We start from the raw sequence: 25,372 nt of genomic DNA, 5'->3' as shown, positions 1-25,372 counted from the left end.
GCGAACGCTTTAACCACTAGGCTACCCCACCGTTAGTCTGTCTTACAGACCCTGATACATTTATATCAACTACAGCCCATGCAACTCTATAATGTTTGGCAAGTCTAGATTACTGCAGTATCTGAAAATGAAGAGAATCACTTGGCTCCCTTTTTATTAGAATTTTATTAAGATAACTGAACAACTGTTTTTTTCTGTACGATATGTTCATTTCAGAGACTATATGTTAGTCTACCCCACCGTCCCCGGAGAGTAATAAACTGCCCACAGAGGATCAGGCAGGGACCTTTTCAGTAAGTTTTACGCAAAATATGCACATCAGTTGTTACGTTTATACCTCCATAAACGCAAAATAATATTGAAGTGAGTTCTTAAATCACACACCCTATAATTTGTATTCATGCTGATAGGCTCGTACACATCAATTTGTGGAGCAGCCCATAGATATGTGACGTCATATAAACGAACTGTCTCAACTGATAGAAGTTGACGCCGACAATGACGGTTTATGTGACGTAGTCCCAAGATTTGATTCTCTGAAGAATGGTCTCCACTTGACCAGGGATATATATATATATGGCAATACTGGTTCCCCGACATGAGCTAATGATGCCGCCATTTGTAGACAATTTGTGAGAGAAAAACATCCGTAATAAGAAACATGGAAGGACCTTTTCGCTACTCTCAATTACGGATTATCTTTCCCTCGTGAAATAATGGTTAAAGACCCAGGCCAAAACTCGGAACTAAAAATATCCCGTAAGTCATTGTAGTTATTCCCGAATGAACCCGAGGTTTATCATCACTGTTTCCGATGTAAACGAGAATGAAGTGAATAATGCCAGACAGAAAAATACTCTCTAAATATAATGATATATATTTTAAATGCTCCTGTATTTTATTTTCAAAGGTATTACGCCATGTGGAATGCACATGCTGGACATAAATAGATAATCGTTATCGTGTGCTATTTTTTTTATAATATGTGCATTCGGTACTCCTTATGAGGAATTTACCTTAGATTTAGAGAGTACACGAGAGTCACATGATATTGTTAATGGCGAACGATGGTAAGAATATGAGAAAGTCAGTGTTGTGTTTTGACGTCCCTTGTATAATATCAGACACTGACAGCAGTGCTGTTTGTTTGCACAACAGGGGATGTATTTTGCATTTGACACACAGTCAATTAATTCGATATTTTAGCTGTTTGATATTGTTGTTTTGAACTTCGTTATTTGGTCACGCGACAAGTTTACTTCGATCAAATGACACTCACTGTGTGTGGTCGCATTGGCCAGTCTCGTGACATATCTTGTTAGCAATGTTATGCGACCAGGAGGAGTGTTATGATACTGATGTGACTAATATTATATCAATAATCGAAAGACAATAAAAACAACTATACTCCTCACTGCAAATGTTGGGTGTTCTCCATTCAGCATGTTCAGTCCTATATGCCTAGTTATGTGGCTGTATACTTCAAGCTGAAAGGTCTTTTAATCTACTGATGGACAGTTGACAGTTTATTGATGCAAACGAAAATGTTATAAATTCATAGATGACAAAAATAATTAAGTTGGTCTGAACATAATAATGATTATGTCATCCAAATTCCAATATGTATCATCTGGTTCAAGGTTCACATTGTTCAAACAATATTCTATCAATACAGCATGTAAAGTTACTGTCCGCTTCGCTAACAACAGGTTGTAGTTTCAAAATGTTTCAGAATGTTTTATTGTAGATAAATTTCGTTATCAGGTGTACCATTGGAAACTTGTAACAAACAATCTTGCAAATGGAGGCTGGTCAAGAAATAGCATCATAACATTTCAAATTTGATTCCACTCACACGTCACAAGAACCATACCCGTGACTTACCAGGGAATCCACTTCTTCACCTTCTCAGATGTGTTATAAAGATTGCTGTCTGAGAGATCTGAGCATGCATAGATGGTATATTACAGGCCATGGGTTATACAGTGATTTATTGGTTTTGTTTTGAATTTTAGGAATGCTGCATTCCTTTGAAATTAAAAGAGCTCCTTGGGTCCTTAAGGTTTGCTGCAGACTACTAAAGTTTTTTTTAAAAAAGGGTCCCCCTAAAGCTGTAACTTTTAGCAAATTATTATGACTAATTTTGAACTCTGAGTATGTGTTTGATATCTGATAATGTTCACTCAGTGTTCTCAATGTTCTTTCCCAGTCTTATGCTGACGACGATACAACAGGGAACTTTGTTGGGTCATTCCCAAAGGGTTTCGGTTATGGACCAGATGAAAATGAAGTTGATGGTGTGGCAGCTGCAGCGGAAGAAAAACCAAGGATATTACTGATGGGACTGCGCAGGTAGGATCAGTTCAGAAATCATGGAAATGGCTACAGTGTTACCTTGTGGTTAAGCATATAAAAGTGGTGACCTGTAAATTCAAAAGCTGTTGGTTCCTCTGTCCAGTAGAAATAACGTTTACATTTTGAGTTAACCGCCTCCGTGGTCTAGTGGTAGAGCGTCTGCCAGGAGAGCGGAAGGTCTCGGCCGCGTCTTACCAAAATACGTTAAAAGATCGTACTTCTTGTTACCCTGTCTGGCGCTCGACATTAAGGGGCTAAAACAAGGACTGGTTGGCTCTGAGTCAGTATACTGTGTCTGAGTGAGGTATTCATGTTAAACTGCGGGGGCATGGTATGTCAGTGAGCTAGCACTCTAAATCGGCCTCAGTCCGGACTAGTACAAACACACATACGTACATGGACGTCGCTATATGAGTGCAATATTCTTGGACATGACGTTAAACCCCATTTCCACCTCACCTCACATTTTGAGTTATTACCATTATCTGATCCCTTCAGTTATATTTCTTTTTGCCAAAATGTTGGCAATGGATCACATAAAATAAAGATGGATCTATAATGAAAGTGAAAAAACATGCATGTATTTCAGGGGTAGTCACCATTGGTCAAATCTTAAGAGTCTGCAGCTCTTTTTGGACAGGTGTTTTATGTAAAATAACTTAATTTTGAGAGAACGTTTGTACCTATGGATTTTCACTACACTCAGACTAACAGACTATGCCTGGATTTACAATTTAAAAAAACCCAAACACATCAGTCAGTGTGATATGACAGATGAAGTATTGTACTTGTTGCCTTGCTTTTATGGGGGTAATTTCACTATAGGGAGAATTATCTTCTCATTGACCTAATACAATGTGATCATTATCTAAGTGGGCCACGTGTTGTCAAGAAGCTGACAATCCCAATCAGTGTTAGAAATTGGCACTAGTCCTGTAGTCCTTACCAATCTGCCCAATAGTTAAAGTATCAAAAGGACCAGTAGAAATTTGCCATTTTAAGGATTAGTCTATATGTTATCATTATAAGGATTAGTGGACTAAAAATGTTAGTTTCTACTGCCGCCAATGTTTGGATGGTGGGTTGGGTGGAAAATAGAGCTTTTTAATCTTTTATAAGGGAAATGAACAGCGAAATTTGTCAGTGTTTGCAGCGTTAGAAATTGGCACTAGTCCTGTAGTCGTTACCAAACTGCTCAATAGTGAAGGTATCCAGAGGACTAATTTGTCCTTTTCAAGGGTTTTACTACATGTAATTATTATGAAGACTAGTGGACTAAAACTGTTACTGTTAGTTTCTATCGCTGGTTTGGTAAATTTATTGAACTGACCCTGTTGGTTTCTTCGACAGGCATACATAATTTAATAAAACCCTTGAACATTTCATTATGGTAATGGTTTGTGTTGCTGATGTCACCTTTCTTTAATTATCTGTAACTCACACTTGTAAAGTGCTTATCTTATCTGCCATGTCTATTAGTAGTGATTAGTTTCATGTGTATGAATCACAATGAATTTGTAAGGACCTGTCACTATGGTGACTTATTACAGCTCTTGCAATGCTTACATTTCTACCTATTTTTTCACAAATGTCAACTATGAGTTCATCGTATACAAGTTTTGGAAGCTTGTAGTATCACCGGAGATAGTTGACTCACAGATTTCAGCTTCGTATTCCTCCACATGTTCTGTATGAAGTCCATAAGTCCACACGGACTTTATGTACCATTTTGAACCTCACAAACATGTGCAAATAGATCTGGATGATTTGTATCTCAACATGCCCAATGAATTGATGACAAAAAATAAAATATTAAAATGATTTTTTGGAAACGAAGACATACTGGTATTAATCATGTTAATCATTGACATTGGTATATAAACATGATGAAATACAATAAACATATTATTCCTTATTATTATAGTCTCTATTCATTTTAATCATGATAGCATGTTCTATTGTTTTGTATTACCATTGGGAAAGTAAGGAACTAACCTGACAGCTCTGTTTGTCATTGCAGGAGTGGCAAGTCTTCCATTCAGAAAGTTGTCTTTCACAAAGTGTCCCCCAATGAAACATTGTTTCTGGAGAGTACCAACAAGATTGTCAAAGATGGTGAGTTTTAGTTTGGGTATGGTTATGAACTTGGTAAACTCACAGAGAGACAAACATTTGTGAAAAAGTAATAATTTACCATTAATTTCACGTTCATAATCATGGTCATTTTTAAACTTAGCCTATCTCACACTATGCATTTCTTCTTCCCTCTTTCAATCCTTGTGTGGAAACGTCCTAAAACAAAGTTTCCAGCTTCTAAAAACCTTTTGCCTGAACACCCCTCGCATCACCATCTTTTTGTGTTTTTTCTAAGAGAGAGTTTCCTCTTCATTACCTCTACTTTTACGCCTTTGAAAGGATCAGAATAAACGCCCAAGGCTTGCCAGAAGTGATGCCAAGTCTTTTCACCTTGTGGTGCACATGAACTATTTGCTGCTACTGTCAGGGGGTTTGTAAATCTAGTCATCGCTGTTCCCATTGTGCTCACCGATCAGAAGAAACTTTTACTAATTATTTGCGTAAATGCCAGAAACATTCTGTTGATCGTAGATCAAGATCACAGGATTCTGAACATGGGCCATCTGCTACCAAGAAGCCTAAATGTGTCACAGCTAAAGCAACTGTCCCTTCCTCTGTCAAGTCAACTGTCAAACAACGGCCAAGTCAACTGTCAAACAACCACCAAGGTCTACCAACACGTCTCTGTCGGATAAAAGACGATGTGGTCTCTGATAGTTTTCTTCATGAAGAAATTCGGGATCGGGTGGTCAGGCTCGCTGACTTGGTTGGTTCATGTCATCGATCCCAATTGCGTGGATCGATGCTCATGATATTAATCACTGGATTGTCTGGTCCAGACTCGATTATTTACAGACCTGGAATATTGCTGAGTGCGGCGTTAAACAACAAACCATCCATCCATCATGAAGAAATTCCCTCCAAACCATCAAGTAAAAGTGCACTGCTATTTCCAGCAAAGTATGTTACCTACATCGGACAAGCACACTGTTGCGACTATAGACAGTATTAACTAAGGCTTCTAACCCCTTGAAATTCTTCGACCTTCTCCTGAAAATCCACCAAGTTAACGTCCCTTGTCTCAGGCGATTGAATTCAAGTTGGTCAACATTCCTGGTATTAACAATGTCATAGCGGATTCTCTATCCTGAACGAATCAACCGTCCCCGACAAAGTGGTGTCTATATTGATCTTCCAGTTGATTTGCCGCCTCCACCCTTGCCCAGACATCAACCTCTTTATCTACATGATCTATGTGACATCTTCGTGGATGTTCTAGGCCTCCACCATTTTGGTCTGCTGGTCATGGCACAACAGTTAACGAGAGTCCATCAACGCAGAGAGACGATACTTGCACCTGCTGCCACAGACTCGTACTTCGTATCCTGTACATACTAAATAAACAATTGACCTCTTCTTCGTTTATTTTTAGTATTCTTCGGATTCCCAGATTGGGGACTTGTTGAAGAGAGTCAATACACATCTGTAGAGACTGCAGTCTTCCACAGTGACGTTGGTGTTTCAAATCCTTACTGCTCACCTCTTCCTTGAGCATGTGATGTCTAAGTATTGGTTTGAAGATACTCTTATGGATGTTGTCGATCGTTAACTCTTCTCGTCTGAGCATACTTCAATTCTGTGGGTGTGATTGATAGCTTTGGCAAAACATTAAAAGAAATGCCAAGCTGTTCAGACTTACGTCTTAGAGTGTAAGTGGTGGTTTGTCATGTAACTAATTGCTTGGAGTCCCCTTCCAAATTGGTTAGAGGTTGTGGCAAGATAGGTTCGCTACCTTAAAGCTATGCAGTTGTTCTTGAAACGATGTCATACGTGAAGCCACTTAACACGTGTTACAACTGATTTCATGAGGTTGTGTCCAAGTAACGTAATTATTACAGTGTTCTACCAACTCACAAGTCCATGTCTTTTAGATACTAAATGTGCAACAATTTATTTGAAGCGTGTTTAGCACCAGCTTCCATCTCACGGTTTATGTCCACTACAGGCGAGGGTATCTACGCCCCACCATTTGCATAGTGTGGGATAGATAAGTTCAAAATTTAACAATTTTACATTACATTGTGTATTTATTTACTTATCTTATCTCACACATTATAAGCCTACCCGACCATCCTCACATCACAGTTACACTAGCCTGTCGGCTCTAAGAAAGAGAATGATGTGACATGGGGTGTTAGGTGGTCAAACCACTTAGGTCACAGCGCACACGATTGTATAGACTAACATTTAGTCTCTGAAATCTTATATTACACAATCAGACAATATCCTTCTTGACTCTAAAAATAAAAAAAATTCCCTATGCTGATTTCAGAGCTTGAGCTGGCTAGACTTGCTTTTGTATGCATTTCTAGATTATTATTTTTTCATAAAATAAATATATTCCATGGTCATGGTGCAGGACTAACAATTGTAGTGCGTTGCCAATTTGTTTCGATGGTGATGCAGGGGGTGTACAGGCAAAATGTTTCTAGCAGCTTGAAGACGTTTCCACACAACGATCAAAAGAAGAAGGAAGAAATGCATAGTGTGAGATAGGATAAGTTTATGAATATACAATTTAATTTGAAATGTTCAATATCTTTTGTCATATCTGTGTTTCAGATGTGTCCAACAGCTCCTTTGTACAGTTCCAGATCTGGGATCTGCCTGGCCACATTGACTTCTTTGATCCAACGTTTGATTCAGAGAACATCTTTGGAGGATGTGGTGCACTAATATTCGTCATAGATGCTCAAGTATGTTAAAATGATAGCAAGATACTAGTACATCAAATAGCCCCTCAGAGTAGACAACTGTTGAACAGATACTTTATGCTATACAGGTCGCCTGTGGGGATTCCGTAGCAGAATAAGTCCTACTCATTGTATCATGTGTAGAGAAACTTGTCAATAATTCACCGACGTCTCTTCCTGGGAGTTGTAGGGGCACGGGTGGCCCAGTCGTCTAAGGTGCAGTGATTCGCTGTGTAGAGTTGCGTCCCTTGGGCACGCCAGAAACCTATGATTGTGGGTTCGAATCCCGGTTTGCCTCGATTATGTTTCAAGGTTTGTCAGCACCATACCCGTGCTCGTGGGTTTCACCGAAGTGGTAAATGTCTTAGACCTGCATCACTTCGGCTTTCCTCCCACATTAAGCTAACACGCCATGATATTACCTGGAATACTGTTAAAAGCGGCGTTAAACCCAACTCACTCACTCACTCCTGGGAGTCGTTAACTGATGTTGCACTATGAATGTTTACAATGTTTAACAATGATTTTCATCGAAAATAGATAAAGCCTGCCCCAGTTGTTGATGACTTCTTGTACATCCTTTTTAATTTTGTTTTGGTTGATGTTAATTGATTTTGCATCAAGTCGGACCTGTGCTCTGTTTTCCTCATCAAATTTGAGTTTTTGTATGTAAACGATTCAGTCCACTGTGTATCACAAAACCCTGAATATAAAGCCACTAATTGGGATCAGTGGCATGCAGGTGTACTTGGACTGGTAGAACTTGGGGGGGAAGCGGTGAACATGCATTAAGAAATTCTATAACCCAATAGTATAGCAACACTCTGTTTTATTACCCAATGTAGCTTTTTCATACACACGTCTTTACAGTTCTTTACAGAGGGGCTGTCGGGTAGCCTAGTGGTTAAAGCGTTAACTCGTCATGCCGAAGACCCGGGTTCAATTCCTGACATGGGTACAATGTGTGAAGCCCATTACTGGTGTCCCCCAGCTGTGATATTGAAAGAATATTGCTAAAAGCAGGCAGTGTACTTGGGGAAGCATTGAACTGGTGCTATTTTGAGGTTACTTTGAACGGCATAGAAGTAGAATTATTTTATCGAAGTCTATTTATAGCTTAATACCCAATAGACTGTACCCAAGAGAGTAAAAACATATTGATTCTCCCAAAACCCACTGTGTATGATAACATGTGAGTAAATACATAGTGGCTAAAAAGGTTATCTGGACCCCAGTACATTTCTTTTATTGTAGAGTTTTAGATATGAGCTATGGATGATGTTGAGTTTACTGTTTAATACCCTGGTTTGTAGGATGACTACATGGAGGCTCTCTCTAGGCTGCACTCAACAGTGTCCAGAGCCTACAAGATCAACCCCAAGATCAAGTTTGAAGTGTTCATTCATAAAGTTGATGGACTGTCTGATGACCACAAGATCGAGACTCAGCGAGACATTCACCAAAGGGCATCCGACGATCTGCAGGACACGGGGCTAGAGAGTGTCCATCTAAGGTGGGCAATATGTTGGTAGCCTAGTGGTTGAAGTGTTGACTAGTTACAAGATCTGTGTATGTGAAGCCTGTTCAGTGTCGTCCACTGTGATAGAGGTGATGCAGAGTAGATCCAAACCTTTTAACGTAATCAAGTCTGAAATATGTCAGCATCAGTACATGGCCAAGATTTTGATCATAAAACTGATTAGAATGCCAGGGCCCTGTTCCACAAAGCGATCTTAGCGGTATAATTATCGTAAGCCTGTGTCAAAGTATGGGAGTTACAGTCACTGTAGAACTAAGATCATTTTGTGGAACTTGGCTCAGGTGTTTTGCATCTTGTTGATGAGGACATGGATGAGGTAATGGATGATTCCCCTTGATGGAGAACACTTCACAAAGCTATAGATATGAACATGATAAAGTATAAGTTCAGGGATAATTCCAGGGTGGGGCCTGGTGCTTTTAGCCCCTAAATTTGAAAAAGGCCCACATTTTCAAAACCATTTTAACATTGTGCTGAATGGGCAAGTGTCGGTGTACCTCAGGAATATTTGAAATTTTCACATAAAGGGCCCATGTCAGAATATTCCTAGAGTGAAGCCTGTAAGTTAAAGTAAGGTAAACATTTCAGTCATGGTAGATGTGTTTTGTCTTCAAACAGAAACCTGTTCTTGTATTGGACATTTTGGAAGGGGCTCGGGTAGCCAAGTTTTGAAGTGCTGTATTGTATCATTAGGCAAGCTGGAAACCTATGGTCATGGAGCCGGATCTCAGGTTCGCCCTGATAATGGTTTGGTTTGTCAGCTCATGGGTTCCATCAAAGTGGTAAACATCTTAAGACCTTCCCAGGGATGGAAATTAGCACTAGCTGCTAGCCTGGACCGGTTTTGGTAATGATCATGGTGTCCTAAGGGCTTGTAGAATTTGGGGGATATTGCTATATATGTTGTCAATATTGGGACCAGTAGACTTTCTTAGTTAATTTCCAGCCCTGCTTCCACATCAAGCTGACATGCCTTGAAACACTGTTCAAAACAGCGTTAAGCCACAAATCTTATATATTGGAAATCTTACTTCATGTACATTGTTTTGTTGATGATTACAAGTTGCTGCATTCACCAACTCAGTTCTTGTCCTACAGTGTGTCAACTTGTCCTTTGTCTTTCAGCTTTCATCTCACAAGTATCTACGATCATTCAATTTTTGAGGCATTCAGCAAAGTTGTACAGAAACTGATTCCTCAGTTACCAGTGTTAGAAAACCTCCTTAATATTCTTATATCAGTAAGTATTGTACTGTTATTTATATATTTTTTTGTTATTTATATTATGTTATATTTTTAAGGTAGAATAGTTTATAAGTACCTTATTCTGGTGCCTTTTAAATGGATCGAGGGATGGGGGTTGGTAGCAACCTCACTAGCTACCTATGCTGGTCGTAGGAGGTTACTTAATGTATCAGGGGATGGGGTAGCTTAGTGGTTAAAGCGTTCACTCGTCAAGCCGAAGACCTGGGTTTGATTCTCCACATGGGTACAATGTGTGAAGCCTATTTCTGGTGTCATCGGTCATGATGGTGCTGGAATATTGCTAAAACCATACTCACTCACTCACTCTGTGGCATATAACAACATTCACTCAGGGCAGGGATAGTGACGGTTACTGGTTTGTTAGTCTGAGACTAGAGAAAATCCAGAGGGACTAGTTGTCTTCTACCAAAATCTAGCTACTTTACATAATCCACTATTGCGAATTGAGCTGCAGGCTAGTTAGATATGACCTACCTCTGCAGGGTCTCACTGTTTGTGGGACCGCCTTCGTGGCCTAGTAGTAGAGCGTCCGCCCAGAGGGCGGAAGATCCGGGGTTCAATCCCCAGCCGCGTCATACCAAAAGACGTTAAAAGACGGTACTTGTTGTTACCCTGTCTGACACTTGGCATTAAGGGGCTAAAACAAGGACTGGTCGGCTCGGAGTCAGTAGACTGTGTCTGAGTGAGGTATTCATGTTAACCTGCGGCATGGTATCTCAGCGGACTAGCACTATTAATTGTCATCAGTCCGGACTAGTACGAGCAGCCACACAGCCACACACTCACACATGGCTATATTAGTGCAATATTCTTGGACGCGACGTTAAGCGCCATTTCATCTCACCTCTCACTGTTTGTCAAGACTTCAACATGTTAAATGTCATAGCTTGAGATCATTGTGATTACATGTGAAAATGAGAAGCCCAGGCAATCAGAAGCAGTTAAATGGAAACACAATTGAATCTTTATTTACTCTTTCTTTTCAGAACTCAGGGATAGAGAAGGCATTTCTGTTTGATGTTGTCAGTAAAATCTACATAGCCACCGACAGTTCTCCTGTGGACATGCAGTGTTATGAGCTCTGTTGTGATATGATTGATGTCGTCATTGATGTGTCCTGTATATACGGGTAAGTAAAGTCATACCTGTGATGTTAGGAACATGATGCATGTACTGTTGGCCAGGTCCACAAGGCTGAAATGACTGAGCTGGGCATCACGATATTACACTTTGCACAAAACAATTTAATATTGTTATGTTTTTTAACATTCTGTGCACAGGATACAGTATAGCTAAAAGAATGGAATTAATCAACATTTTGGGTTTAGCATATACCCATGATGATATCCAATGATCAGTATTGTTTATTGGGTGAGGCTGTAAAATTCTTCTCCGGAATGTCAAACAGGCATTTTGTGGCAAATCTTTTTACATAAAAGAAGATGTTTTGCAATGTTTATTGGCTGTTTCCCTCCAAGATTGTGGGTCAGGATATGATCATGTCATGCACAAACTATCATCATGATCATCATATGTGTCGTGACTCGGGTGTTTCATTTCAGCCCTATTTTTTTATCCTGAAAGTTGCATGATGTCCTGAAAATCTCAAGCTTGTTAAAAACAGATCTTACTGCTTGCTACTGCTACACAAAGATCAATAATTCCATTAAAGGTCTCGCCAGAACCACCATTCAACCGACCAATCAGAGAGTCGTTTACAAGATCATGAATGTGAAAGTCCAAATTTGTTTTCAAGTCATGTAACCTTGTAAAGGTTAATAACAGTTATGGACTGTAAGACTTTCCACAGTCCTTGGGAAGTACTGTCATTCAATCTGGGTCATGGGTTAGACATGTTAGAATTCCAGAATTTTCTGTTGCTCAAAATATTTGTCAAAGAGTAGTATGGAATGAAAGTTGCCATTTTGAAACTAGTGCCGTAAAGCTTGAGAAAGCTGCTTTCCGATTGGTTAATGCTGACTTCCTGACTTCTGACTTCTAAGGTTGTTATCCCCTGCCCCAACAAAGTTGGCGGGGGATATAGAAAAAATGGGTTCCGTGCGTGTGTGCGTGTGTGCGTCCCGAAATCGTTTCCGGAGCAGAAACCGTTAAATAATTTCTTACAAAACTTTGCATGTTTACCAGACACATACTGAACTGGTGCCTTTTGCTATTTAGGAGTTTTATAAATTTAAATTTTTTACGTTTCCATGGCAACAAGTTGGACTTAGGTTCTATAAGGGCGGTGTTCGTTTCCGGAGCATAACTCAAAAACCGTTAAATATTTCTAACAAAACTTTGCATGTCTACCAGGCACATACTGAACTGGTGCCTTTCGATATATAGCATATTTAGACATTTGTTTTGTTTATGTTTCCATGACAACAAGTTGGATTTAAGTTTTAATATAGGATTGTTTTACTTAAGGAGTATAACAAATAAACTGTTAAATATTTCCTTGCCAAACATTGCATGTCTATATATAAAGCACATAGTGAACTAGTGCCATTTGATATTAAGGAGTTTTAGAAATGTTTATTTTAGAATTTCCATTGCGGCTATTTTGACATGGGCTAAGAGAAATGTTGGGTCATTTACCTGGTTTGGGACCATAAGGTGTTAAAATGGGCGGGGGATATAGATGACTTTGTCAACTATACGCTTGTTCTGACTTGAACTGTAACATGTATAATGCGATGTCACCTGGGCCCACTTGCACAAAGCGATCTTAGGGCTAAGACTATTGTAAGGCTATGTTAAAGTATGGGCATTACGATCATCTTAGCACTAAGATCGCTTTGTGCAAGTGGGCCCAGATCTTTTTGTATGGGAGCAGTAAGATCTGATTTATTGAGATAATGAAAATCTCTGACTATCAAATTGTTTCATTTGATTACATTTGAGTTGAAGATTGGTTCCAGGGTGGCTCGGCCTGGAAGTGCATGCTTGTTATTGACCTGCACTGTGTCAGTCAGTTTCTGTAATCATGACTGTGTTGTACATTTCAGTGTGACGGAAACCATTCTGGCTAGGTAATAAATACGTTATTACATGATCTTATAGTCTTTTATTTATTTTATGACATTATGTTTCAGTGTCACAGACATTGTTTTGTCTCGGTAATCTTTTATATTAAATTCACATTTTGGCTTCTCAATTTCCATTATTTATAGTTTCACAGTTTGCTGAATACTGTCGAATAAAGCACCAACCCAGCCTTCCCTGATTGCCTATTGCTATGCAACATAAGAACATATTGACCACTATTCACATTTATTATTAAATAATTGACGTTATGTACTACAGCTGTGACCAAGAGAGGTACAGATGGTCTATTTTTGTACAGAGTTGTGTCCCTTGCTATGTCAGGATTCACTGATTATAGGTTCAGGTCTAAGATTTGCACTGTTTATGATCATGATTATCTTTGATCTGTTTGTATAACACCCACAGAAAATGAATGGTAAATGTCCATGACCTTTCTTTCCACATCAAGCTGACATGTGATGGAACTGAAATATCATTCGAAGTAGTTTTATCTTTAAGCCTGATTTACTCTGTGGCCATTACGCACATATAGCTTGAGTATTGCCCAGTGGCGAGTAGAACAACTTCCTCTCATACTTTTGCCTTCCCACTGTGACTATGGAACCACTGTATACAACCTCCATGACATACATAGGCCTACCAACTGCTGAATTTGGTATGATATGAATGTGTGTATCCAAAAGTGAATTGATGTTGAAAATACCCCTTTTACATATTATTGATAGAGTTTTATCAGGAATTGATGATGACAAGGTAAAATAATTGCAATGTTCTTTGGCAGTCCGGCAACAAGATCATTGACAAAACTACTCTACATAGCCTGAAATTAGGATGTATATCGTTGGCTGCAGTATTCTTCCTTGTGGAATATGTATCACAGTGCAGTGAGTCATTGTTCTGTGTTGGTGTTGGTGAAACTGTTGTTGGGTTGGTTCATCTGACCATCAAGGAAAGCATGGAAAGAACTTTGCTAAAAATATTGATATCGGTTTATGACTAGTTCATGTAACCATGGTTACATGCTGTCAAGTCTTGAAGCAGCTCCTAACTCCTTCAATGGCTGGATTGGGTAGCTTCATGGTTAGAGTGGATGTTAATCACACTGAACCTGGTTGCCTATAGTTTTTGTAGTTATTTTCACAGTTCTTCATCACTGATCATAATAAACATGAACAAGGGCAGGCATAGTTGAAATTTTTGAAGTTTGTATGAAAACCTTTAACATGATAAAAGACGATGGGTTTAAACTGCAAAGTGCACAATTTAGGTAAAGTTGCATTCAATCTTGTCAAAAGAAAATATACCTTTTTGGTTAACAAATGTAAAGATGGATTGTACCAAGAAGTGTCCTGTACCTCTGATATTTCATTAGAACTCAAACCTCTGTTTAGATTATGATAAAGACATTGTTTCAAAATATGAAACTATATTTCTTCTGCACAGCTTCCTGTCTGTATACACCATGTATGCTTTAACTGCTTGTATTCCCTCTCTTGTGTTACCATGGTTACAGGAGTCCTGTTGATATAACCAATATAAGCATATACATGTACTTTTCTGGGCACGGATGCTCCTGGTGACTCCCTAGTGTTGACATGAGCAAGATAACAGCATGATAGATACTGGGATAGACAGGACATGTAGAATCTATGATTTAGTCAGTCAGTTGTTAGTTTTGTGCATGTTTCAGAGATTTTCCTATGCGAATAGAGTAATGGGATAGTATGCAGTTATTAAATATTTCAGAAAGATTATATTCAAAGGCTGGTATAATGTGTTGCATCAAAATACACCTGACCTGCCAGTGATCATGATGGAATGTATGGTAACCATGATAACTATGGAATTTATGGTAACCATGATAACTATATAATATATGGTAGCCATGATAACTATAGAATGTATGGTATCCATGATAACTATATAATGTATGGTAGCCATGATAACTATAGAATGTATGGTAACCATGATAACTATGGAATGTATGGTAACCATGATAACTATAGAATGTATGGTAGCCATGATAACTATGGAATGTATGGTAGCCATGATAACTATGGAATGTATGGTAACCATGATAACTATGGAATGTATGGTAACCATGATAACTATAGAATGTATGGTAGCCATGATTACTGTATAATGTATGGTAACCATGATAACTATAGAATGTATGGTAGCCATGATAACTATAGAATGTATGGTAGCCATGATAACTATAGAATATATGGTAACCATGATAACTATAGAATGTATGGTAGTCATGATAACTATGGAATGTATGGTAACCATGATAACTATAGAATATATGGTAACCATGATAACTAAAGAATGTATGGCAACCATGATAACTATGGAATGTATTGTAACCATGATAACTATATAATGTATGGTAGCTGTGGTAAACTACAGAATGTGTAACCATAGTACCACTGTTTTAGACAAGATTGACTTATGAATTTTAACCATATATTTCCAATGTGATGTTTCGGTCAAGCAAGGTTTAACTGATCAATAAGCGCTATAACAAGTACTTTATGAAGGGCACTTTAAGATGGTTCACTAGCAAGGAAGTATCTGCTTGTGCAAGTAGACATGTCATGGTCATGTCATTATCAGTTTCAACTTCCATACCAGAATGCAGGGTATGTGTATTGTACTTTTCAACCCTTTTGTCCTATAACTGCTGCAACTCTCAATTTGTATGCCTGATGAAGAAAATGATAAAGATGTAGTGTATCACAGTGTTTACCGGTAGTATTATACCATGACTGCTATTTCAGTATTTGTGAAATGATGTTTAATTTGCCCAGTAAAGTAGGAGTGTAAAGTATTTATTATTGATATCACAAAACTACTACCAATCCTTCACTGATCATGCCGATTGATAAATGGAAAATCCTTCCTTGAACCTTCCTTCGTCTTTCTTTCATTCTTTTTTTCTTTTTTTCTTCTTCTTTTTCTGGGAATTTCCCCTAATCTGAATAGTGATGGAAGTCATTTGCTACTGATACAATTTACAAGTATTGAGGCGAGGGGATGATTGTGGCCCAGTTGTCTTAAGCACTGCAGGTTGCTGTGCACGGTTGCATCCCTTGGGCACACCAGAAATCCTGGTTTGCCCCAATTATGTTTCTAGGCTTTTAACCATTATACCTGTATCCGTAGGTTTTGCCAAATTGGTAAGTGCCTTGCCTCACTTTGGGCTTTCCTCCCACATGAGCTGACACGCCATGATATACATTGCATCTGGAATAATGTTTGAAGCGGCATTAAACCCAACTCACTCACTTCAGGTATAATCATAAGTCAACATTGGTACTTTCAGTATTCGAGATGATGGAGCCTTTGACAACCAATCAGCAGCCATCATTAAGTTGAACACCAACACCATTTTGTATCTGAGAGAAGTAAACCGGTACCTGGCTCTGGTCTGCATCCTAAGAGAGGACAGCTTTGAGAGACAAGGTGAGGCTGATACCCACAGAATGAGCTTCTCTTTCAGGCAATAAGCACCAGTTGTATGACTTTCGGTAGCATGGATAGGGAGGTTAGTTTAACATGGTCCACTGGAACTGTCATGAAATCTCCCTCCCCAGGGAGCCACTTGTTGGTTATTCTGAGACATGTGAAAATCGAGATGGACTAGTTTTCTTCCCAAATCTAGTTATGCAAAATATAACGCCAGTCTGAAAGATCCCTGAAGATCCGGGTTAGAATATGTTTTCAGCAACCCATGCTTGCCTTAAAAGTCGACTATGCTTGTCATAAGGGGCGACTAATTGGATTGGGTGGTCAGGCTTGCTGACTTAATTGATGCATTTCATTGTATCCCAATTGCTTACATGGATGCTCATGATGTCAATCACTTGATTGTCTGGTCCAGACTTGATTATTTACAGACTGCCGTCATATAGCTTGAATATTGCAGAGTGTGGTGTTAAACAAACAAAACTAGTCCAAAAATAGCTATAACCAATGGTGTCTACAGTTTTTGTTAAATAAGTATGTCATATGACCAAACAGACTTTGGAAGTCTAGGAGCCCCTAAAGTGCAGTCTTTCAGCTCAGTGGGATGAAAGTTTTGACTGCAAAATAAACATGAAACTGAATACATTAACATTAAGATCAGTTGAGCACAGCCTCACTTTTCCTATTGTAAAACAGTTGTGAGTGTATTTCCTTGACACAGTGTCTGTTGCAGGTATAATCGACTACAACTTCCACTGTTTCCGCCACGCAATACAAGAAGTGTTTGATGTTCGGCAGAAACAGGAGCTTGGCAGTGGGCACCTCAACTCGACGGAACTTGTTCATTCTAACGGCATTGCCAGTAAAATACAGTGATACCATCATTCTGCCTTGACTGAATCAGAGACATTGTGATTTCCATACTGCAGTGCAGAGTGTAGGATGATCTGTTGCCACATGTGGAGCTGACGGGAGCCAAGAAGAGGGGATATTATACCATGTACAGCTGGTTAATGAATATCCAGAAAATCAATTTTGCTTTCTGTCCCACAAGCTTGTCAGCAGCCGTGGGTAGTGAGATGATGATCATCTTGTGTGTTAACCTATCAATTAAGTTTGATACAGTGCTATAAGTCCACAACTTGAGAGGCAACTTTCTGCAAGTATATTGCCCTAAACATTACGATAATGATGTAAATTATGACTTCTGGATCTTGCATGAAGATGTTTATTGAATGTATGATTGTTATTGATAATTTTAGTTGTTTTTCTTATCAATCACATAATTATTAGCTACACCATGCAAAGCCTCTAAGACCCTTAACCCCCAAAAAATATAGACCAGAATTATCTGACATGTTTTTCGGTCTCTTAACACAATGATAAACTGAAATACTTTCAAAGTGACGTTCTACCCAACACGCGAGGGGTGGCTGTCCAGGGCATATTTGATGCTGTAGACATAATTCAAAACTGTTTCAGTGTTGTACAACAGTTGCAATAGTTTGACAAGTAAGCCTCTTGCAATAGGTCTCCTGGCATTATTTAACATAACAAAGCCTAACAATTCCTCCATGTCCTGGATTCTACAGACTTCTTGTGGCAGTGTTCGTGAGTTAAGGAACCTCTTCCCATTGTCTGATACAAATTTATGAGCATTCTCTGGGTGAATGTTCATGGGGCTCTACAGTCAAGGTATATCTTAGTAAAAGTAAATAATCAAAAGTATTTTTTTCATTCTCGTACGCCTATCGATACAATCGACAATGTAGTGGCGCATCAGTGTTGGCTATTAATATTTAACCTGTCACCATTGTGTTGCCATTGGGCAATGGACAAATACAAGCAGCAGTTCGTGTTACCTCTACGCTGCTACAACTTACCCACCCATCTAAACTCTAAATGGTTCCTATCTCTACCAAGCAGCAATGTAGCAAGTCATAAGTTGTAGCAACTGACTATAGTTCCAACTGTCACACTGCTGGGTATCTTGCGTACTGACAGAATTACCAACAGAATTAAGCCATAGTTGGAATGTAAATACTAACATTTAGGCCAAAAACTAAATTGTGTTGAAGTCAATGCCAGGGATGGATTTTGAGAGGTATCTACTTCTCAAAAGAAGTTAAAGAGCACCAATTCTTTCATACTACTATAGTTATTGATCATGCCTTTCGGATGTTCTTTAACTTCTTTAGAATAGTAAATTTGATATTGTACTAAAGATGCAGGAGTTTTATGTTTTCATGACGACATTCAGATTGAATAGTGTAGTTATCCTAAAGTCATCAATATGTTGCAGTTGTATTCAGAAATTATTAGGTTTTGTGTAAGCTATAAATACAGAGATGAATCATGTTTATGTGGGTCGAGGTCTTGAGAGACTAGCAATGCTTGTCCTGACTGACAGCCCCCTCTGTCAGGTCAGCTCTCTGTGACTCTGCATTCCTCATACTTCGTCCTCCATTACCCAGTGTATAATATCTCCATGCTGTTACTGTCAATACCCTGGACACATTGGCCACCATAGCTTGGGTTTCAGTCTAGTTTGAACAACACTTCGCTAAAACAGCCATCCAATCAACTCACGCTTGTTTCGTCATGATTGAAGCAAGCAGTAATATCACTGGACTTGTTTTGTTATGTACTGTATTTAATACAACTGGTGACACCTGGTTAAAGGAGGACATCCCACTCCATGTCTGAACTCTTCTGCTAAAAGTAGGTTAAGGATTTGTTGCTTTTTTACTTTATCAAGAGTTTGCTCACAGTGCAAACTTGTTCAGTAGAGTCAGTTTGATTGTTTTTTTATTTAAAGCTCATGAGCGGGGAAAATGTGTACTAAGTGTTAAAAGAGATGGAGACGGCTTCATCACTGCCTACTAGAAGCTAAAGTGAGGAATGGGTCCAGGGCCCTGTTACACTAATTATCTTAGTGTTACGATGATCGTAAGCCTATGTTAAAGGAAGGATTGGACTGTCATTCACCTAGCTCTACGATGATCATAAGCCCATGTTAAAGGATGGAAGTCACGCCTTAAAATCACTTTAAGGAACAAGGCCCAGGGTATTTATAACACATTGGAGATATACTACCCTAGATAAGTGAGGATGTCCTCCTCCACATGGAACCAACCTAAATGTGTTTAACATACAGAGATCAACACTGTATCAAATATATCATGTGTGTTGATGATGAAGAGGTTTGAAAGATGGTATGATTGTTTCTCATAGGAGTTGTAAAACTGGAGCACATTGATACTGTTCTTGAATATGATAATTAGTGTTGATATTGTTGTTTTGTACATGTTGGATGTGAAGAGATGGCCCAATCATGCTTACATAAACTCTTCACTACAAAATTATGATTCAAACTGAAAGAGTTGAATTAACTCTGGTTGATTTTTGTGTACCAAATGCAGATTTGCAAATATAGCATTTTGGTATTACTATCTATTCTGTGTTTGTGGATCGTTTTGCAGGGTTTGTAATTGCTGTACAAAGGTTGAGACTACACAAGTCTCTGTATACTTTCATCGTACTTGAAACAACTCCCTCTCCCTCTAGATCAACACTGTGCTCTGTTCAAAACGAATAAGTGCCGTATGTTTTCAATGCTCTTCATTTTGCACAGTCCAATATTTATGATTTGTGACCCACCAGGAGAAAAGGGACCTTATGGGCGCTAGGATACAATTGTGCTGTGATGTCATAAGGGCGTTTATGTGTCAACTTCATGTGTGCGGTCTGTACGAAAATATCTTATTTTTCTCTTGTTAGTAAGGGGGGTACGGGTGGCCCAGTTGTCTAAGGTGTTGCGATTTGCTGTGCAGAGTTGTGTCCCCCGGACACGCCAGAAACCTATGATTGTGGGTTCGAATGCCGGTTCGCCCCGATTATGTTTCTAGGTTTGTCAGCACCATACCCGTGCTCGTTGGTTTCACAGAAGTGGTAAATGTCTGAGACCTGCATCACTTCGGGCTTTCCTCCCACATTAAGCTGACATATAACTGGAATACTGTTAAAAGCGGTGTTAAACCCAACTCACACACTCACTCTTGTTAGTTAGTGATGTAATGAAAACATTATTTCAAAACCTTTCAGCGTACATGTCTACTTTCAATTCATCAGACGTTATGTCGGAAAAATGAGTCCAAATATTTTATGTCATGTTTCTCTGTAATAAATATGAATTGAAGCTTGAGAATTATATTTTTGTGTTCCAAGATACTATAGTTTTAAAATATAATGAGAAGTCAAAATGTGACTTTTTACTGATAAGGTACCTTATCTCCTGGTGGATGTATAGGAGCAAGGGGGTAAGGTTGAAGGGATACAAATGATACTGATAGAAGACTTGTCACATTAAACCTTATCAGAAGTACAATTAATTCCTTCCTGTCTGAGAAGACACCATTTTATATGTTCAGTTCACAAGCACACATGTTGGTATGATCTCTGTGCAGTCTGTACATCGAACTGATGTTGATGAAACCTTGTAAGTCCAGATATCAGCCGCAGTTGTAGAGATACCCCAGGTAGTGTGCTGGGCCCCGTTCCTCAAAGCGATCTTAGCACTAAGGTGATCATAAGTCCCATACTTTAACATAGGCTTACGATCATCGTAGCGCTAAGATCGCTTTGAGGAACGGGGCCCCGGTCACAGTCAGTAAACACAGGCACACTTGCACAAAGCAGGTGTAGTGCTACTTCTTCCAGTATTGGAGTTGGGATAGTAGCATGGCTCTCACATGGCTTTGTGCAGATGTGCCCTATATGGCAATACAAAGGTGTATTGTTTTATCATGCTAAACCTTTTGTGCCAAACTTGAGTTTGTGTTTGTCAGTAGGGACAGGACACATGATTTTTTCCCATATTTAGGACAATATTGTGTACAGTTTAACGTGTTAAATAGGATGTTAGATTATGTAATAAGTGTACAGATTTCATGTACTGTGCATGAAATATGACCTTTGATCATGTGAAGAAGTGTATTTGTTTGTCTTGTATTTTATGTATGACCAAATTAGAGCCCTCATAGCCTTATGTTATAAATTAAGTATACCTCAGTCAGTGAGTGAGTGAGTGAGTGAGTAAGTGAGTGTTGCTTTAAGCTGTATCAGCACCAACATCAGTTATTAATACTGTATACAACAGTCATACATGTTATATACACTGCAGTTATTAATCTGTATGCAGAGAGTTATTTATTTTGTATGTACACAGAAGTTGCAGTTATGTATAAATATTAGTAATTAATGCTGTATTATACAGTTTAAATGTAGAATATGATATTCATAAATGTAGTATACAGTATTTATGGTTTGTTGTTTAATGCTGCACTCAGCAATATTCCAGTTTTATGACTGGTGTGTAAAGAAATCGAATCTGGTCCAGATAATCTTGTGTTTGGCATCATGAACACCAATCTACACTATTGAGATAAGATGACATGCATCAACCAAGTCAGCGAGTCTGTTAGTCGCCTCTTTTGACAAGCATGGGTTGCTTAAGACCTATTTTAAACAGTTTTTATGACAATGATAACTGTTGTATACTGTTAGCATGGTTATAAATACTGTATACTTTGTTGATGAATACTGTATTCTACACTTGTATATTCTGTATTCTGCAGTACAACCCGGGTTAATGTTACAATCATTGTCAGTGGTCATTGTCAACTGATAGCTCTTTTTTCTCTCACATAAACATGGTAAAGAAGTATGTCTTGTCACAGAGTTATAATTTGGCACAGTTAGATAATCCAGTAAAGACAATCCAATATTCTATATCACAATGACCAAATACGAGTATTGTTGAAGATAATCCAAGAAGAATATTTATGCCTTGCTCATTGATACATGGCCTGCCATTTAACTGTTATTGGCCATACTTTGTCTTCTGGACAAACTAGTGTCGCTAAAGCAATAAACAGTTGGTTGTGAACTTTTAGTGCCCCAGAATAAGTACTGTATAGGCTGAAGTGCAGAAACATTGCTGAAGTGATGACATAATGCTGCAGTGAGTTTGATTTTATGCTGCTTTTAGCAATATTGCAGCAATATCACGGCGGGGGACACATGAAATGGGCTTCACACATTGTACCCATTTCGGGAATCGAACCCAGGTCTTCGGCGTGACGAGCAAACGCTTCAACCACTAGGCTACCCGACCGCCCCCCATTATAGTAAGCTGTAAGGGGATATCTACGTTTCTTGTTGTTTGAAAGTACTGATACTGATAGGATTTTGTAGGTAAAGCATGGAGTTGGTTGTTGAGAACAAGTTGTTCATATCTCGCACCTTACATGACAGTCATGGACAATGGATACTGTTTCATGGCTACATTGTAAGAAAATCTTTATTTACAGATACAAATGTTCCTTTTGTTTTGTCTCTCAGACAGCTGTGGTACACCATGTTCATCTCTGAAGGAATTTGTGACTATCTAGTTTGTCTACTGTTTAGCTGTAAAGCATTGAGGGTCATAGACAGATAGTGCTGAGACTCGGATGTTGAAGTTTTTTAAAAGTCCTCAAGTAAGTTCTATTGGTTGATCAATTTCAGGCACATCTGTCATTAATCATTCTGTCTCAAAATTATTTTGCGCAAAGTGACATTCCTCATGTAATGATTTAGTTTAATCTCTAGGTTTAGCACTGTATATACATATATACTACTTCAAAGAATTTTGTCATGTCATGACGATTAACAACCCATGTCATAAGAATTGTGAAATGGTGTTCTTTAACTTCTTTTGAGTAGTATTTATAAGTGAGTATGAGTGAGTGAGTAATGTTTGACCTGTGGATGTCACACTAAGCTTTGTGGATATCATGTTGTGTACACAGTGAATTCTGCCCAAATCAGACTGTCACATTTGGATTTCAGTGAAAATCAGATTTTTTCTCCAGTCCATTAAGGTCCTTAATAAATTATCATTGTTCAAACGGACCTACGACTCACCGATTCAGACTTTTACACTTCGGACTAAAATTATGGTCCCAACAACCAATTTAATATTGTAAAGAAGTTGTCTAAATTAGACCGGACAGGACTTTGAAGTAAGCTCAGTCATTGTCGGCTAACAGAACAATGCTAATCCTGCATAGAATCCTTTTTATCCGATGGATGTACAATGTATATGTAAGCGAATAAAGATAAATGATTGTTGATTTTCGTTGTCTTCGGTCCAACTTTTTGTACTCTGTGTAATCAAGACCCTGACGTAAACTAGACTTTTTTACCGGTCCCAACCGAATCCGAATTGGACAGACTCCCCTGTATTTTCAGCACATAATTTGAACCAGTTTAACAATGATATCTTAATTTTCTGGAGCATGATAAGAGGCCATATATCGTTATATATTCACTTGCTTGTTAAATAGGCAAGTGTACTATCAGTACTTTGTGTAATGTGAATATTTGCATGTGTGCAAGGGCAGTCATAGATCATAATATATATTACCAACATGTACAATCACTGTAAAAACTGAATGACTGTGCTTTCATTTGTAAATAAAATTTGTATATATTTATCTACTTAGCGTTGCTTTGTGTATGGATTAATCCTTCATTCTACCATGAATTTAGAGAATGCTATGATTGGTCAACAGAGGTTTCAAATCACAGTAACGTTCCTCTGATTTAATCAACTGTTCACAATGGAAGCAAGCATTTGAGATGACATGAAAATAGTGAATTTTTAAACTTATCCTATCTCACACTATGCATTTCTTCTTATTCCTCGATCTTGGTGTTGAAACGTCCTAGAGCAAAGTTTCCAGCTTCAAAAAACACCACTCACCCAAACACATCCCATACATCACCAAATCACCACTGTGATCATGGTTCACGCACCACTAAAATCACGTGCGACCCGACCTCAGCGACCTGATCACCTGACATATCCAGCACCCTCATTATACCCCCGTTTACGAAGTAAATCGGGGGTATATAGCGTTCCGTTCGTCCGTCCGAGGTTTTGTACGGCCCACAACCTTTTAACCATGCACCCTAGCTTCACCAAACTTGCTACACACATTTACCACAATGAGTACTTGTGCCTTTTGCTAGTTTGAAGATTCTGAACTTTTTAATTTTTGCCGTTTCCATGGAATCATTCAGAAACTTAAACTTTTAGGGTTGGTGTTTTGTACGATCCATGTTTACAATATTATGTATCCTAGCTTCAGCAAACTTGCTACATTATCCACTATGATTGTTTTTTATCATTTATAAGATTCTGAGAGTTGTTTTTTTTGCTGTTTTCATGGATTATGTTTCTAGGTTTGTCAGCTCCTTACCCGTGCTCGTGGGTTTCACCGAAGTGGTAAACGTCTAAGACCTGCATCAGTTCGGGCTTTCCTCCCACATTAAGCTGACACGCCGTGATATTACTGGAATAATGGTAAAAGCGGCGTTAACACAAAGTCACTCACTATTATTTTCAGTAGGCAGTTTCAAATACTTTGCTCGGGCACAGGTGGCTCAATTTGCATTGCAGTCAGATCAGGAGACCAATGATTGTGGGTTTGAATTATAGTTTGCAAAGTTATGTTACTAGAATTATCAGCACCATACCCATGCTCTTGGACATTTCCCGCTTTGGTGAAACCCAAGACCTGCATCACTTCGGGCTTTCCTGCCACATGAAGCTGACACGCTGTGATATAACTGGAAATAGTGTGTTCAAAGCGGTGTTAATCTCAACTTACTCAAATAAATTGCAGAAAGATCGTGAGTATTCACTGTATGCATGATGATACATTTTGGAAAGAAAACGGTGGAAAGTCAACTTCAAGTGTATTATTTCTAATCTAAGCGTCCACAGACAATCCAAACAGCATAACGGCTTTTACTT

At 38.7% G+C, this 25,372-nt stretch overlaps 1 protein-coding gene across 2 annotated transcripts; it reads left to right on the top strand.

Moving 5' to 3' along the window:
- The first annotated feature begins 1,058 nt into the window (after positions 1 to 1,058).
- LOC139475064 (ras-related GTP-binding protein C-like) lies at positions 1,059 to 24,043 on the top strand. 2 transcript variants are annotated; one of them, XM_071258296.1, is made up of 10 exons: positions 1,059 to 1,070; positions 2,210 to 2,352; positions 4,376 to 4,470; positions 7,054 to 7,187; positions 8,498 to 8,697; positions 9,850 to 9,964; positions 10,977 to 11,119; positions 12,999 to 13,022; positions 16,367 to 16,506; positions 17,243 to 24,043. In XM_071258296.1, exons 1-10 carry the CDS (start codon positions 1,068 to 1,070, stop codon positions 17,383 to 17,385), a joined length of 1,140 nt encoding a protein of 379 aa, XP_071114397.1. In that variant the 5' UTR covers positions 1,059 to 1,067; the 3' UTR covers positions 17,386 to 24,043. The 2 variants fall into 2 exon arrangements, with proteins under 2 accessions (XP_071114397.1, XP_071114404.1); XM_071258303.1 differs by lacking the exon at positions 12,999 to 13,022.
- The last annotated feature ends 1,329 nt before the right edge of the window (positions 24,044 to 25,372 follow it).

Source organism: Haliotis cracherodii, unplaced genomic scaffold (assembly GCF_022045235.1).
Source record: "Haliotis cracherodii isolate W230 unplaced genomic scaffold, xgHalCrac1.p SCAF_1, whole genome shotgun sequence".
Lineage (NCBI taxonomy): Eukaryota > Metazoa > Mollusca > Gastropoda > Lepetellida > Haliotidae > Haliotis > Haliotis cracherodii.
The sequence above is the reverse complement of the archived record's forward strand: the minus strand, read 5'-3'. Positions and strand labels throughout refer to the sequence as shown.

Coding starts and splice junctions, on each gene's coding strand:
- LOC139475064 (XM_071258296.1), top strand. Junction 2,353..4,375: donor TTACTGATGGGACTGCGCAG/GTAGGATCAGTT, acceptor TTGTCATTGCAG/GAGTGGCAAGTCTTCCATTC. Junction 9,965..10,976: donor TCCTTAATATTCTTATATCA/GTAAGTATTGTA, acceptor CTTTCTTTTCAG/AACTCAGGGATAGAGAAGGC.